At 28.6% G+C, this 17716-nt stretch overlaps 1 protein-coding gene across 1 annotated transcript; it reads left to right on the forward strand.

The window, feature by feature from the left end:
* Nucleotides 1-1145: 1145 nt before the first annotated feature.
* On the forward strand, nt 1146-4696 carry LOC137837602 (silicon efflux transporter LSI2). Its single transcript, XM_068646634.2, has 4 exons — nt 1146-1295; nt 2462-3731; nt 3868-4057; nt 4191-4696. The coding sequence occupies exons 2-4, from the start codon at nt 2562-2564 to the stop codon at nt 4451-4453; spliced, it is 1623 nt and encodes a 540-aa protein (XP_068502735.2). The 5' UTR covers nt 1146-1295; nt 2462-2561; the 3' UTR covers nt 4454-4696.
* The last annotated feature ends 13020 nt before the right edge of the window (nt 4697-17716 follow it).

The following is a 17716-nucleotide window of genomic DNA, read 5'->3' on the forward strand; positions in this document are numbered from 1 at the left end:
ACGTGTCCCTTACGTGGATGTTTCAAATCTCTTAATACTTCAAAATATGAATATTTAATTCTTCAATAAAAATAGTTTAATTAAAGAAACACAAATATACATGTATGTGCCAAGAAACCTCCCATGAATGCGACAGAAGCTTTATCATCTGAAAGAGGTAACAGAAGAAGAAGATAACAGAAGCATTTTAATTTCAACTAAAATTGTTTACCTTCAATTTGATGAACACATTTTGGAACACCTCTTGCAAACAACTTCTTATCAACATATTCTTTCCAATTAAAAATTATAAAATTTTAGAAATTTCATTTCTTGGTTAAGAGATGGTATCCCTCATAATTTCATATATCTTTTTAATAAAATTTATTACAAATAGGCTTAATGATCTTTTTATTCTCTCGTTAATTTGGTTCAAGATTTTTTTAAAAAAAATTAATATGATCCTAACTTTTTAAAACAAATTCAGTGTAGTTTAATTTTTTTCTAGAAGGATTCATTGTAGTAGTAATTGAATGGCTGAGATAAATCTATTTTAACAAAATAATTCAACGAATAAAATGATCGTTTTAAAAAAAGTTGAAATGATAATGATTTTTTAAAAATCTCAAAATTAAATTGGCTTTTACATTAAAAATAAATTCTACAATAATAAATGTGCCCTAACTACAATGATTTGAAGCTATGATTGAAGCTGCCTCATATGACTTTGGTGCACACACACACCAGAGTGTCAGAGGGTCCCTCTCCAAGTGACCAAGTTGGTACGAAGTTGCTCTTTTCTTCCTTCTACTGCTGTTGGAAAAAACTAAGCATCATGGTAGAGTTTTGTTAACACAGATGTTTTTATTAGGTTAAAATTATAATGGATAATTAAAGTTTAACTTTTTATTTAAAAATATAGCAATTCAAATATCACAGTAACTTAGTTATTCCAATTTATATAGACTTTGTTCAAAGAGAAGATATTATGAGTAGAATGTATCACGTGATGAACCTAAGTTGCCTCTTATGACTTTTATAATATCAGCATGCAAAACAAAGTGTCCTTTTTAACCAACTGGATTCAGCTATAACAACTGGACTCAGTTGCCGCTTATGACTCATCCTTAAAGTGTTGAAGTATATATATAACTAACAAGAGGGTCATCTTTCTCACCAAGTAATTTGAAGTCTCTTCACTAGTTTTCAGCTCTGTTGCAGATTTTCCTGACATTATATTTTTTCTCAATCCAATTCAGAAAAAAAAAACACTCAGAGTTCATAGCCTTACATGGAGCCTTCAACTTATCAATAAGGTAACAATATGATGTAAAGTGATGAGAATCAACTATGGCTAGTGGAATCACATCATAAAGTGTGTGATGAATGTTTATGTTGTTTTCCTTTTCCAGTTCCCTTTGATTCAACTGCTGTGTTATATACCTTTGCTGTTCATTGGATCATTATGGTTATGGATTTTCAAAGTACATGTCTGGATTAAACCTGAAAGAGTTACAAAATATTTGTATTTCAGATGTAGGAAATCTTTCTTTCTCATTTTATATTCACTGGAATGCATGCCTTTGTATTAAAATTTGCAAATATATTTTTGTAACTTTAAACCAAAGATGTGTTGAGTGGTGGCTTTCATGGGTGGTATTTTTACCTCAAAAGTGGATAAAAACTTTGTTTTTAGAAGTGGTGGAACAGTCCACTTATATGTTCTTTGTGTAGCTACAGATTTGATGCATTTTGAGGGTTCAATGAATATTTTGTTGTTGTTCAATTTTGCTAGAATGTACAGAAGTACTTTGCTCAGTGTTTACCGTGTCAGTACTCTATATAACATGATACTACTAGCTGGCTATTTGAGGCCTTGACTGAGGACAAGTAGCCCTTAAAAAAAAGGAAAAAGTGGATATGGTTCTCAAGTCAAGTGTATCTTGGATGAGGATTAAATCTGATACCATTTTTGTTTGTCAAAGAAAAAACACCATTTTCCCCAATAAGACACTGACACGTGGTGTTGACAAAGAGTTGAGTTGAGACAGCTATTATTAATATTATTTGTGATTCCTCTGGTATCGGTACTGGTTTGTTGGTTTGCTAACCATTTTTTTATTACATCTTATTCATGATTTTTTTTATTTTTATCCTAAGTTGTTTTTTACATAACTACTTTTAACTTTTACTCTAGGCTTTGAAATTTATATGATTTTATCTTTCAACGGTGTTGTCATGTTTTATAACATGAAATTCCAATGTCTGGTCTGTATTTAATTTTATTTAAAGCATGGCAATGGAATTGAGCTCAGTCAAATACCATAAAAACATGCACTCTACCTGCTTGATCCTTAATCTTCAATAATGATTAACTTAACTCATGTCTTGAAGTGTTAGATTGAGTGGGTAATGGAGTGTTAAATGTTGGATTTTCATGTAGTCTCACTAAGTTACTAACCAACTGGCTTTCCATGTTCAGGGAGTTCTACCAAACAACATCCTATTGTGTGTTGACCTGGAGGTGAAAGTTTGAATATTTGTTTGGAAATTTGGGAACTTTTGCTTGTTTAAGCACAAGAATGGCACTGACTTCTCCTCCAACAGTTGTCCTTGGTTCAGTAGCCTTTGCAATCTTTTGGGTTCTAGCAGTTTTCCCATGTGTGCCTTTTCTACCTATTGGGAGAACTGCAGGGTCCCTACTGGGTGCAATGCTTATGGTGGTATTCCAAGTTCTTACTCCAGATCAAGCTTTTGCTGCAATTGATATCCCAATTCTTGGTCTTCTTTTTGGCACAATGGTTGTGACTGTTTTTCTTGAAAGAGCAGACCTGTTCAAGTACTTGGGGAAGTTGCTCTCATGGAAAAGTAGAGGACCAAAAGACTTGCTTTGTAGAATCTGTCTGATTTCAGCTATTTCAAGTGCTTTTTTCACCAATGACACCTCTTGTGTTGTATTGACTGAATTTGTGTTGAAAATTGCTAGGCAGCATAACCTCCCACCTTACCCTTTCCTTCTTGCACTTGCTTCAAGTGCTAATATTGGGTCCTCAGCAACCCCAATTGGGAACCCCCAGAATCTGATTATAGCTATTCAAGGTAAAATATCATTTGGGAGTTTTCTAGTTGGCATTCTTCCAGCTATGCTTGTAGGACTTGCAGTGAATGTTGTAATTCTTATAGCCACTTATTGGAGGGTATTAACTATTCATAAGGATGAAGAGGATCCAATTTCAGAAGTTGCAGAAGAGGAGATTATGTCCCATCAGTTTTCTCCAGCTATAATGACTCATTGTGGTCCCTTTAATTCTGAAGAATGCAATGACAGTTCAGAACCAACTAATAATCTTCAGAACTCTTCTCAAGTTCACGTTATGACAAACCAAACAGTGCCAAGTTTAAGGGAAGTTCAGATGGTTCCTAGTAGCACAAACGCAAAGGACTCCACAACAACCACAAATGCATCCGAGGAGAGGACCAGTGACACAAAGGAGGAAACTAATCCTTCAAAAGATGTTGCAATAGTAGTGGATAGACCTATGGAAGCACGTATCATGCACTCTTCAGAAGGAAAGGAGGACTATTTGAGCATAAAATGGAAAAGGATACTATGGAAATCTTGTGTTTATGCAATCACATTGATGATGTTGATTGCAATGCTTCTTGGTGTAAATATGGCATGGGCTGCAATTGCAGCTGCAATAATTTTGGTGGTGCTTGATTTCAAAGATGCAGGGCCAAGCATAGACAAGGTAAAACTTATATCATAGAACCTCTTGTACATAAATCTCATTTTATCTCTCTTCCTTTTGAAACTCTACCTATTGTTATTCTTGAGCCAGTTGAACTTTGAACAATCTCTTACCGTGATTTTTCTTCTTGGAACAGGTCTCTTATTCACTTTTGATATTCTTCTGTGGAATGTTTATCACAGTAGAGGGCTTCAAGAAAACTGGAATTCCAAGTGCTCTGTGGGACTTAATGGAGCCTTATTCTAGAATAGATCATGCTACTGGAATAGCTACACTTGCTGTAGTTATACTTGTCTTATCAAATTTGGCTTCAAATGTACCAACTGGTAAGTACATGATCACCTGCCAAAATTGTTATTTTTCTTGTAAAAATTCCCTAAGTTGATATTTGACCATATTCTTCTCTACTAAGAGCCATTTTCATCTGATGAACCAAAACATTCTATTTATGTTTTGTAGTTCTGTTGCTTGGAGCAAGAGTTGCAGCCTCAGCTGCTGCAATTTCCAAAGAAGATGAGAAGAAGGCATGGCTAATCCTAGCTTGGGTGAGCACAGTAGCAGGAAACTTTTCACTATTAGGATCAGCTGCCAACTTGGTTGTGTGTGAACAAGCTCGTAGAGCTCCAAACGTTGGATACACATTAACTTTTTGGACCCATCTCAAATTCGGTCTTCCTTCAACTCTCATAGTCACTGCTATTGGATTGACCCTCATAAACTGATAAAACAATCACTAAATGAGAAATTTACACAAGCAGAATAGGTTCATTTGTAACACATTTTAAGGTTGTGTGAGAGAATACACGGAGATACATGTACATTAACATAGGATATAGGATTTCTCTATTTTTTTTTATCATTTACATCATCAAATAAATGTATGATCATGATGATCCTAGCAAAAAAGTTTGTTAGGAATTCTCTGGATTTCAGCTTATAATAAAATGTCAGTTTTCATGTGAAATGTTATACTTATTTAGTTGCTTAACTTTCTCTGAGACAGCTCCAAGTTAGTGCACTCCCATCACATGCTACCCTTTTGCAACTTTATGTCCCTTGTGTTGGCATGATCTGAAAGCTTCTTATCAAAGCTTAGGTGTTGTTTCCCACATATATTTTGAGAGATAAAAGGAAATAAACTTGTGGATGATAAACATGTCCATTCTCTATCTGTGGATTGTGAAATGTTTGCTGACTTTTCCAAATACAATGAACAAAAGAAGTTTACAATTAATAAACATTGGTCCAAAAAAAAGATTATAAGAGTGAAAGAAACAATATGAAAATTATTGAGTGAAATATAAGTGCATGCCAAGATCAGGAACTAGTTCTTGTATCAACTCAGAGGAAACTTTAGTTTCAGAATGTATTGAATATGAAGAAATGAAGAAGACACGTGCATGGGACACGTGCATGGTTATGTGTAGGTGAATGGAGCCCAAGAAATGTAGGAGCATGGCACGTGGGAGGGTGCTACCCGTGGAATGTCCTACATATCTCCCTTTGCCTTATCCCTAAGTTTTCATCAACAAGATTACATGTTATTGTGCCTTCTCTCATTGCTTAATACTTTATTTCAATTTGCATTTCTTCAATTTTTCATATAATTTTGTGTCCCTTTTTGCAATCAAACTCCTAATACCATAATCATATAACCACTACATTCTATCTTGTTAAATGGAAACTATCTCGTTTCCTCTTTCAACATTATTAGAATCTTTTAATAGGATTATAGATTTAATTGTTATAAACAATGTAAATCAAATTACATAGCATACAAAACAAAGTACTTGCTTTCAATTATAAAATTTATAAAAAAAAAGAAACATCATAATTGATTTTGTAAGGGAAAGTGGCATCTTTCTTTTATTATTTGGAGAGTTTTTCTTCAAAAATCAATGGAATGACTTAACATGATTGTGTGACAAATCTAAGGAACACATTGACATCAATTCTAGGCACATTTGATGGCTCAATTGAATTGGAAGCAAACATAATGTAAGAGATTATATCATCATGTACTGAGCATGGAACATTGCTTACATAACACCCTAAAACTTATATAGTGAAATTTACAAAATGGAGCATTCTAACACTAACCTTAAATACACGCACTTGATTGAGTCATTAATTGCATAACTTCTTTCCATTTCAAATTCATTTTTTTTAATTATAATTAGTTTTAAAATTTTAAGATTAGCTTTTAGTTTAGGAGGGACTTTTTAAAACAATTTTTTTAATTTATAGTTTAAAAGTTTACTTTTTTTTATGATTTAAGATTAGTTTGAAAAGAAAATTATGTGGTAGTAATAATATGTTAGTAACACAATTGTGTGGATGGATAATGATAATAATAATGGTGATAATATTGATAATATATTGAAGCTAGTGATGATGATAATAATAGAGATGGTGTAATGACTATGTAACCTAAGATTTTTGCTTTGTAAACTTTAGCAAGAATATCAAATAATAAAAGTAAGAATGTATTATGCATATAATGAAAAATATTATAATTTTTATTGAATTATGATTATATTATCATTTATCCCATAAAATTATTCAAATCTCAATCCGTTAAAAGAACTTAAGTCTTTTTGTTTAATATTAATCTCTTAAACTAGTAAAACTAAGACGCTTACATTTAAGAAAAATGTTTAAATAACAATCTTTCATATTTAACCTATTGTTAAGAATCAAAACGATTGATTCTCTTCTGTAGCTCAAAATAATCTATTAATTACAATTGAAATTATAAAATGATGCAAGTGATTTAATGTTCAAATTTAAACAACACAAATATTAAAATAAATGAAAGACAATAATAAATAGTCATTAACTTAAAAATAATTTATAAATTTAATTGCATTAAACCAAAATAAAAAGTTGCGAATTTCCTTCCATGTTTGATGATTCGTCCTATAAAATTAATAAAAAAATAACCAAAATTAAATGTAAAAGATAAGAAAAATATTTAAATTTAAATAATATTAGTAACTACAAAAAATATTCTGCACATAATATGCCTAATCCATATATATGATTCATAATCTACCAGCATCCTCTCTTAACCATTAGTAACTACACACTATAAAAAAAATATTAAATAAAAATTAATTTTAAAAATAAAAATAATTTATTATAATATTGACTAAATTAAATATTATTTTAAATACTAAAAAAATATTAATATTTAAAATTATTTATATTATTAATAAATAATTTTTAAATTAGTATTCAACTAACTATCAAACTTTTACCTACCAAAGATAAAAATATTAATTAACTAATTAAATATAAATATAAAAATAATACAAACTACTTTATATAGTAATAATAATTTTAATTTTTAAAATAATATACAAGTTATAGTAAGTAATTATTTTTTTTAATAATTATTTTTGTAGTGAGAGCAAATACCTTAACTCAGTGTATTATTTTAATTTATCTCAATATTTGGTGAAATGAATTTGAACTCAAAAGATTTATGTTTGAGAGTTAAGAGAGGAAATAAATAAGAAAAAGGATTTAAATAGTTAATAAAAATTTAGCATTGATGTAATCATTTTACTAACCACTAAAAATTGCTCTAATCTTTATACGTCACAAATGGTATTGTTATTATAAGTAAAAGGTCAACTACTGTACATATTAGTATTTACAAACCAAAAACCTTTTTTCGAACTTTTTTTTCGAAGTATAATATTTACATTACAATTCAAAATAAAGTATGTTGGATTAAATAATGGATTATAATGCTTGAATTTGATTTTAAAGCTCTAATCTTAATTTATAAAATTTAAAACTTAAAACGATTTCAGGTAATTGATAAAACATGTTGTACTGGTAGGGTTTGCACGACCGAAAGTCAATGGACCGACCGACACAACAAATCAAATTATGCTTAAGAAGAATTAATGAAAGTAACCAACGGTTAAAAGTTAGGTAATATATTCTTAAACATTATCCAACTCCCTAATCCAGTTCAGTAAGAAAGATCTACCAAAATAATATAAATAACACATATTTAAAGAATTAGGTACGTCATTACACAGTACTTAGAATACCGAATGTTAAATACTAAACATGACTTTAGCGTCGGAGTGTATGTTGTATGTATCATCTAAATCTAGATTTCGTGTAGATTTCGTGGAGGTCGAGGAGTGAAAAAGTAACCAAAATTATTTTAACGAACTTAAAATTTATGATGATTAAATTCAAAAAAATAATAGAAAATCAAAATTGAATTTAATTATATTATTGTTTTGTTTCATATATAATTATATTTAAGATTGAAACATATTTTTATCTTATGTTTGTTGGAATATAAAGTTTGCCGGATGAAGATGTCATGCTAAATTAGTAACCTAATTTCGTATAGGTTATTCATATTTTTATATATAACACCTTACATTACATTGATATTTTTATTAATTAGAATATATGAAATTATTTCATAAGAAAGCATTAAGTGTTATTTGTGTTTTTTTTTCATTTTTAAATGTTATTATTACAATATGTTGTTAATTTTCCTTTTTATAGATTGTTTATGATTATTTGATACATTTGTTAGCACGTCCATTTTTTTTCTCGTTGGCCATTCGTATTTTTATATAACACCTTACATTGATATTTTCATTAATATGAATATATGTAATTATTTCATAAGATGATATAAAGCTTCTTATAGGAAGCTACAATGGTTAAGTCAATTTTTTTATGAAAGTAAAAAGTATATTATTTAAAAAAAAAAATTATATTGTTTTTTTATTTCTCTTTCTTTTTTATCTATAGTAGCTAATTAGAGTTTCAACCATGATGATGATTATTTTATAAATATCTTATATTTTCATGCTACTGAGTCACACTCACAAGCATTAATGATGTGATCATGGATGAGAAGCAATTCAAGGAGAAGAGAAAACAATTCAAGTATAAGAGATCTTAGAAGGAAAATAGGTTTTTCAATGAGACCTTACAAGGAATATGACAAAGGAGAAAACAGAAAAAGAAATAAAGAAGGAATTTAATCGAAAGATTTACATGGAGGAAACTTAAAGAGCTTGAAGAAGAAATTAGAAAGTCTAATAATTTGTGACTTTTTGAAAGTTTCTAAAATCTAGTAATTTCTAAGAGATTATGTATGTGTGAACGAAGTTGGAAGGTACATGAACTCATTTAAATACTCATCATTAAAGAGGTTAAGCAAGTTCGTAAACTTGACCACCTCATCATGTGAAAGTTATAAGTGTCTTCACATGTCACCATTAATAGTACACACCTTATGTAACCATGTGTTGTTTTGCTTTCTTTACATATTTCTTTGAATTGTTCTTAAATCTCTCTCCATCTATAAATAAAAGGGATTCTCCCCATGTAGTCTTTACACTTAAATTAAATGAAATAAAATTTTGTGAGAATTTTTAGTGTCATGAGAGTATGATACTTCTTCATTTGGTTATTATCTTGAAAAATTACTTCCAACTGTGAATCTTTCTTACACTTATTATTAGAAAACCTAAGTGGTGTATTCCATCTCATTAATCCACTTTATTTTCATTTTACTTTGTTTGTTGTTTTCTTATGGAGGTAAGTTGAACCTACTATTAATGATTTGCTTCAAAAAAAAAATTAGTTGAATAAATTCTTCCTAAGTCCAAGAAGACTTCATCAACTAGTCTCTTCAAAACTAAATGGTTGAAACTATCATGCTTGGGCAAGAGCTATGAAGCTCAATTTTCTCTACAAAAACAAACTAAATGATGAAGCCATGAGTATACCAACTCCAACTAACCAAGGACTTCAGTCTCCCAGAAGGATTACCAGGACATGACACAGGATCCAGAGCTTGGTTAACTAGCCTAGCCAACCCAGGACCCAAGCTCAACCATTCCCAGAAAAATCACCAGGAACATTGAATAAGAAGCAAGGGTCAGGGCACCAACTGCTCTCCCTATTTTGCCTTTCAATAGTATAGGCCTCTTTTGTAAATAAATTGGACTCACATTAAGCCCATTTAGAAACCTTAGTCGCCCCTTGTTAGGAATCCGTAAGTGTCTCCTTCTAAATACCTCATGATGGAATTTCTCAACAAGTGGACCAAGTCAACTGTAGTATAGTTGATAAAGGGTTATCATATCCTTAGGGATTAGAAGGTAATGTAGTAGTTGTGATTTCCTTCATAAAGTATGATATAAGATATGAATCTAACATTGAAAACATAAGAACTAACTTGAAAAAAATTGCATGACACACTTGAATAATGATTAAAGGTACATTACAAGCCCCTTTGTTCCTTAAGGCCAAACCAAGTTAATCTCTTAATATCAAATCACCATAACCAATTCTTTAAATTATAATAATTTGATTTCTTCATTAAAGTTGGAATAAAAATAGCCAATCACCACAACTTTATTCCTAGCAGTTGAAGTCTTTTGGTTGATTTGATTTAGTTTAGAAAATGAAAGTATTTTCCAATAACATTCAAGTTCTAAGATCAAGAATAATCACTACAAGAAAAAAAGGTTTTAATGAAGGTTATTTAGCGAAGGTTAATATAATCCCATGAATGGATTTAATTAACGGAGGTTTCTTTAACCTTCGTTAACCTCTATAGGTTTATTCTAAAATTTCAGCAAAATAATGGAGGTTTTTTAACCTTCGTTAAATTCCAAATGTTTATTTTAAAACTTCAGCAAAAAAAAAGGTTTATTGTTGAACCTCAACAAAATACTCTAGGTTTTTTCAAACCTCCATAAATAAATAAAATTAATTAATTTTAATGAATAAATAATTAAAAAATATATAATTTGTTGTGGTTCAAAAAGTAATTCAGTGGTGTGCACAATAATTTGGAAGAATTGCTAACGGGGGAGTTGCAATTTTCTAGTGAAATCGATTAGCGGAGAAGACAACTGAAACAGTGCCTTGCGTTTAGGTTTTGAAATCAAAACTGAATTTGAAGCGATTTGCTGAAGAATTTGAGATTGATTGAACACAAATCAAAGAGGAACTATAGTGTTTCATATGAATTGATTCATGTGAGTTCCTTCTCCGTTTTCGTTTCCAATTTTGAAAATTTGTTTTTCGTGTTTTGTTTGTTGTTTTTTCTTCTAACTGGAAAATTCATCTTTGAACTTGTTGCTCAAAACGAAGAATTGTGTTGAGCGATTATGGTGAGGAGATTGGACCAATAGTGGATCTGACCAATAATTTGAACATTATCTTGTTGTTTCCATCTCCACTTCCGGCAACTTGTTGTTTTTCTAGTGCACAATTTCCAACTAGATATTTGTCTTTTTGAGAAGGAAGCTATTTTCCTTTATCCTATTAATTCTTCTAGTTATAATTTGTTATAATATGTTCTTACTACTGATATCCACTTTTTCTTTTATTAATTTTTATTTATTTATTGTATTTATGAATGCTTAAATGATAAATTGAGTAAAAAACTAAATGTTTTTAGTTCCAAAACCTATAGTATTTTACGGGAGTTTTGAAACCCGTCATATTTTATGAGGGTTTTGAAACACATGGTATTTTACAGAGGTTTCAAAACCTATGGTATTTTACGAAGGTTTTAAAATCCATGGTATTTTACAGAGGTCCTAAAACTCATGGTATTTTATGAGGGTTTTGAAATCCATGATATTTTACAGAGATTTTGAAATCTATGATATTTTACGGAGGACCTAAAACCCATGGTATTTTACGGGGGTTTTGAAATCCATGGTATTTTACGGGAGTTTTTGAAACCCATGGTGTTTTATGGAGGTTCTTAAACCCATGGTATTTAACAGGGGTTTTGAAAGACTTTCTTGGGGTCTAAAAAACCTCAGGGAACACATTCCCCAGGGATAGTTTAGCAGGGGAAACTACAACCCTGAGTAAATGACTTAACGGAGGTTTTAACCCTTAGTAATGTAAAAATAAACTCTCGTTAAAACCATTTTATCTTGTAGTGAATGATTGCTTTGCTATCAAGCATTGAGCATAAAACCAGATCAAGTAAAAAAGAAGTGTACTAGTATATATAAATAAAGAGAATACAAAAGATTTACACTATCATTCAATCTCAATAGTTATTAAGTTAGCTACTCCTTATGAATGAGATAGTACAATGAATACAATGGTAGCTTGCAACTACGAACATTACAGATTTAGACCAATTTTCACTCTTTGCTAAAAGAGGCTTCCTTGACTCTAAGGACTCTGCCTTCCATTTAGACTATTAAACTACTTAGTCTAATCTTAAATATCTATGCTCAACACCATGGTTCTTCTACTCATCAGATCAAGATTCTTCCTCTGAAAGTTTCCTCTTAGCTCAACCTTTTCGTAGCTAACTCAATAGATTACCTTTCTTCACTTTGAGGCTTCCTTTATGCTCAACGTTTTTATGGCTCGCTTATCAAACTTTGGTTCATGGTTTCACCATTCTTTAGAGTAAATTTGCTCAGGTCCAACTCCCTACACTCAACGCTTTGAGGTGCTAGTTTTGGTTGCTCTCTGCCTTGATTTTGCTCAACTCCAACTTCTTGCACTCAGTAAACTCCCTACGCTCAACAAATTTGCTTAATTATAGTGACACATAATGATGAAGAAGATCACTATGATGATGAGAAGAAGTTTATTTTGAATCAAGTGAGACAAATGCTAAGAAAATCAAGGACACGATTAAGATATGTTTTGGCACTACATTGTACAAAGATTGAACTCAATCATATTTTAGCATGTTTACAATATTGAAAACATATTTCACCTTAAGAATTTATATTTTATTTGTAAATCTTCTCTAATTTTTCTGTCTTCTTCGAAATAGAAGGAATCATTAACTTTAAGGATTGAAACCTTTTAAGACGACAAATTTAAAAATAAAAACAAATTTGATTGAAGTTGAGTTAGATTGTATGCTTGATTGTTTTGTAGTTCATGAAAGTAAAAATGTTAAAGTGTTACACTCGCAAGTGAGCAACTAGAAAATTTAGGAAAGTTAGAAATTGATTTTTGAGGTATAACAGTTATGACAGATGAATCACATATCTTCATGTGATGTTTTTTCTTTTCTTTGAGTGAACAACTTGCTTTTTGTTTCTTCTTCTACTTCAATTTTTTTGTTGTAGTGACACATAGTGTAGAAGAAGACTATGATGATGAGAAGGAATAAAATCAAGCTGAGTAAGTAGTTTATGCAACATATATAAGAATTTTACATTTATCTCTCAAAAATCTTTATCTATATTAAAAATATTATTTTATAGTAACAACATTCAAACTTAAAAGTCATATTACTATAATTTTTATTTAGTTGAGGGTATACAACTTTTGCACAACATTAAACAAAGATTGAACTCAATCAAATTTTAACATGTTTGCAATGATTAAACCCATATTTCACCTTCAAAATTGATCTTTTATTCATAGATACTTCTCCAATTTTTTTGTCTTCTTCAAAATAGAAGGAATCATGAAATTTTTTTATGGATTGAAACCTTTCAATAAGACAAATTTAAAAATAAAAATAGATTTGATTGAAGTTGAGTTGGATTATATGGTTTGTTCTACAATTCATGAAAGTGAAGATGTGAAAAGTGTTATGCCAGCAAGTGAGCAATTACAAAATTTAGATAAATTAGAAATTGATTTTTGAGGTACAATAGTTATGGTAGATGAATCTCATCACTCTTCACTACCTTCTTCAACAAGTGAAATTGATTGAAAGATAGTCATAACATTTGTTGTCGAAGGAAAAGCAAGGCTTCCAAAGGAAAATTGGCGTGAGACATATGCTCCTCCCATTTATGAAACCAAAGTCACTCATCCAGTCGAGGAAAGTAAGACAATGAAAAAAGTTGTAAAGCTCATTTTTTTTCTAAGGATTTTGTATTAATATCAAGTATAACGTTATAAATTTTTTTCCACACATTTCCTAACATGTATATATGTTATTTGTAAATTTATATATGAAATGGACATGTAAATAATAAATATATATATATAAGATTTTTTATTTAATTAATAGAATGAGCAATTAATTTAAAATGAAATTGATATGTATTTTCTATTTTTTTAGTACTTTTAGTTTCAATAAACTAACTTATATAATTTTTTTCAGTATTATTTTAAAATGGATAAATAAACTTTACAAAATTAGAAAGTGAGATTTAAATTTAATTTCTCAAACAAAATATACTACTTGCAACACACAGATATCAAAATTATTTTTGTAAAATAAAATAAGAAAATTTAAATTTACTTTCCCATAAATATTTTGCATAATGTTTTTTTTTTTAAATTTAAAAATAATTTTTATGTAATTAACATATTTTAATTACTTATAAAAAGTATTTAAATCATAAACTTAAAATTTTTAAATCATGGTCAAATTTTGTCTCTACATATAGATATTATCTTTCAAAATAATTATATTCATTGTATCTAAGTAAATTTTGTCACGAATAAATATTAGTACTATATTAAATAATATGATATGGATAAATTTTGAATATATACTTTTTATTTGGAATTTTTTACCAACTCTTGTTTACAAAAATAAACCTGGATACTAGGAGGATATTAACCCTATTAACTCTTACAACTCAAGAGGATATATAAGTTATCAACTCTTAAATCACCGAGAACAACAACATTAGAACAATTCAGTAACAACAACAATAATTACAAACCATTACTGGAACAATCCAACATAAACAATGAGAAATAGTTTACCAATGTATATTCATAATAGAAGTAATCACAGTTCAGCAACACAATCTTAATCAAATCTTTAATTATCCTTTTAATTATTGATAGTTCAAAATGAGTATTTGAAAGCTCTGATTTTTATCACTCAAATATACACTTTTCAATTTGTAATTCTCTTTTTCAAAGAGTGGGTGAAAGCTTCTATGTATAGTTATTTGAAGGCACTGATTAAAAATTGAGACTAATGCTTTCAATAAATTATTATTAATCTTTACATCAGTTCTTAATTTAATTTTGAAACACATTTAATTGATTATAAAATATTTTAAACAATTATTATATTAAAAACTCTAAAAACATTAAAATTGGTTATCTAGTTTAATCAGTTATTAATGAGATAATCGATTATCATGTTCCAAAAACAAACAGTTAATCAATTATTTTGTTCTAAAATCCTTTTAAAACCATTTTCTCTTTTCATAAACTTTTTAACTCATTTTAAATTAGTTGTGTGTTGATCTTATGGATACCTTTGTGTGAGAGACTCAGATAACAACTGCATAGAAAGTCAAAACATTCTAGACAGATGTTAACCATCTTCATATTCATTCTTCATCATCAAAACACCATCTCTTGGGGCTTAAGCATCTTCAAATCTCAAGTATAACACCTAACACAACATACAAAATTTGATATTGGAATTTGACATCTATGATTTAGTCACATATCAAATTCTACCTTAAGATTGGTGTGTAAACATTTTTCCTTAGTTACTTTTGAACATTCATTCCCATGTAGACAAATAAAACTCTTTTGTTTCTAGTTTTACAGAATCAATAAAAAAATATATTTTACATATTGATTTATGGAACCATGTTCTACTTCTTTCATTTATGACCGCAATTTTTTTTTCAATTATTATTGATAATTTTTCTTAATTCACCTAGATAAAACTAATGAAACAAATAACTGAAACTAGAAATCACATAAAAATGTGTATCTACTACATAGAAATATAAATTGATACAAAAATCAAGGCAATCCAAAGTGATAACGGAACAAAAGTTATAATGAAAGATTTTTATCTCAGTAAATTATAAAATCAACACCAATTTCAAAATTTATATCATCAACCACTTATTCTTAGTCATTTCAATGTTTTTAATTGTTTTCCATATTTCACTACTTTGGAACAAGAGAGAAACACGTGAATTTAAGGGCAAGAAAGTTTATTTCCTTATGCTATAAGAAAGGAGCTAATGGTTGTTTGTTGTATGACATTTAATCAAGAAAAATTCATGGTTCTAGAAATGTTATTTTCTATGAGAATAACTTTCTTTTTTAAAAAAAAAACTAAGATGGGGTATGATATAACCATTTCGTTAATGTTATAAGAAAACTAGATTGATGATTTCTCACTCACAACCAACAACAATTCTATTAACCTGCCAACTAAAACATCTATTGACTATCCTACCCCAAGCTTAACCACCAAATATTTAATATTCATTGACTCTTCTCCATCCTCACCAAATGCCCAACATGTTTCTCAACCTCTTAGATAATCACTAAGACATAAAGCCCTATTAAGTTACTTGAGAAACCATCATTGTTATTCATCTACTCTAACTACACTAATATGTCTTAAGGTATGACTTCTTTTATATCTTATCCATTATCTTCTTTCATTTCTTACCATAAATGTTCACCAAATTATATAAAATTATGCATTTATGTTTCATGCATCCAAGTTGTATTGTTGAAAACAAACTAGGAACACTAAGATTAAGGTTCTTGAAAAAAAGACACTTGGTAAATCTTATTAATTTATGTCTTGTTATACAATGCAGTTAACTTATTTCTATTTATAAAATCAAACTTTAAAGGTAATCACATTACTTGTTTTAATCAATTCATTCAAATGCTACATCCATTCCACAATTTATATATATATTGATAATATTTGACTAAATATTTAGAATGTCTATCTCTATGTTATATATGGTAAGAATATATCTCAATTGAATTAAGATTAGTTATTGCATAACATTACATATTATCTATTATATTCTCTATTGTATGTTATTTTCAATTGAATTAAGATTAGTTATTGCATAACATTACATATTATCTATTATATTCTCTATTGTATGTTATTTTCTATTACATTGAGTACATGAACAAAATAAAACAAGTACTTCTATATAAGAAGCCACTAACATGTAACTCAAGTTAAATAAAGTAATATTCACAATTAGATTAAGTATATAGTATCATAATTATAACAAAAGTCACCAATAAAAAAATTACTTTAAATAGTTATATTCCCAAAAAATAAATATATAAAGACATATAAAGATACTACTACTCTAGTACTAAAAAGCCTTGCTAGCCTATATTCTTTATAAGTGAAAGTGAGAGAAACTTGTAATATCTTTCTCCTTGTGAAGTAACATCCATTTATGAAAACTTTGTTGTAAATTCTCTCTAGTAAAATTATTTCTCAAGATTCAATCTTTGTTTTGCTTGTAGTCCGAAGTGATAGAAAAAAAATTACTTAAGGTTCTTAATCTCATGAAAATATAAAGAAGAAAAAAATAGAAGTGATTAGTGTATTCGTGTTGCAAGAATAATCTAAAACTTTGGAGTACATCAGTATAAAAACATTGTCATTACTTTTTAGACAATCTATTAAATAATCTAATGCTCTTAGCTAGAAAACTTTATGCTCAATACAACTCTATTTTAAAATTTATATGTTATTTTAGTTTAAACTAAAAAAGAAAATAAATGTAATCCATAATATAATTTGCTAAATTTATGGTCTTGGTATCATTAAATCAGCATAACAACTTGAATAAGTGTTTTTTTCACTTACAAAACTTACCTCAAAGTTTAAAAAAAGTTTTAGAACTTTTTTAAATTGATTTCATAAAGATTGCTTGAAATAACTTACATATACGATTGCGAGTTTTCAAATGCTTGAATGTTTAAGTAAAATAATAAATTTAATTTATTAAAATATTTATTATTTCAAATTTAACAAGTTTAAGAACATTTTAATAGATTAAAAAATTTATTAATATATTAAAACAAAACTAAACATTTTCTTCACCTATGCAATATAAAAAAATTACTTAAAACATTTTTAATGTAAAAATTTATAACCTAAATCCAAATTAAATATAATATCAAAGTTTATATTCAATTATATCACCACGTTGGAAACATCAAATCTTCAAACTCAATTTATTTTCAAAATTATATCTCAATAATATAAT

The sequence above is a fragment of the Phaseolus vulgaris genome, chromosome 4, assembly GCF_051622355.1.
Source record: "Phaseolus vulgaris cultivar YP4 chromosome 4, ASM5162235v1, whole genome shotgun sequence".
Lineage (NCBI taxonomy): Eukaryota > Viridiplantae > Streptophyta > Magnoliopsida > Fabales > Fabaceae > Phaseolus > Phaseolus vulgaris.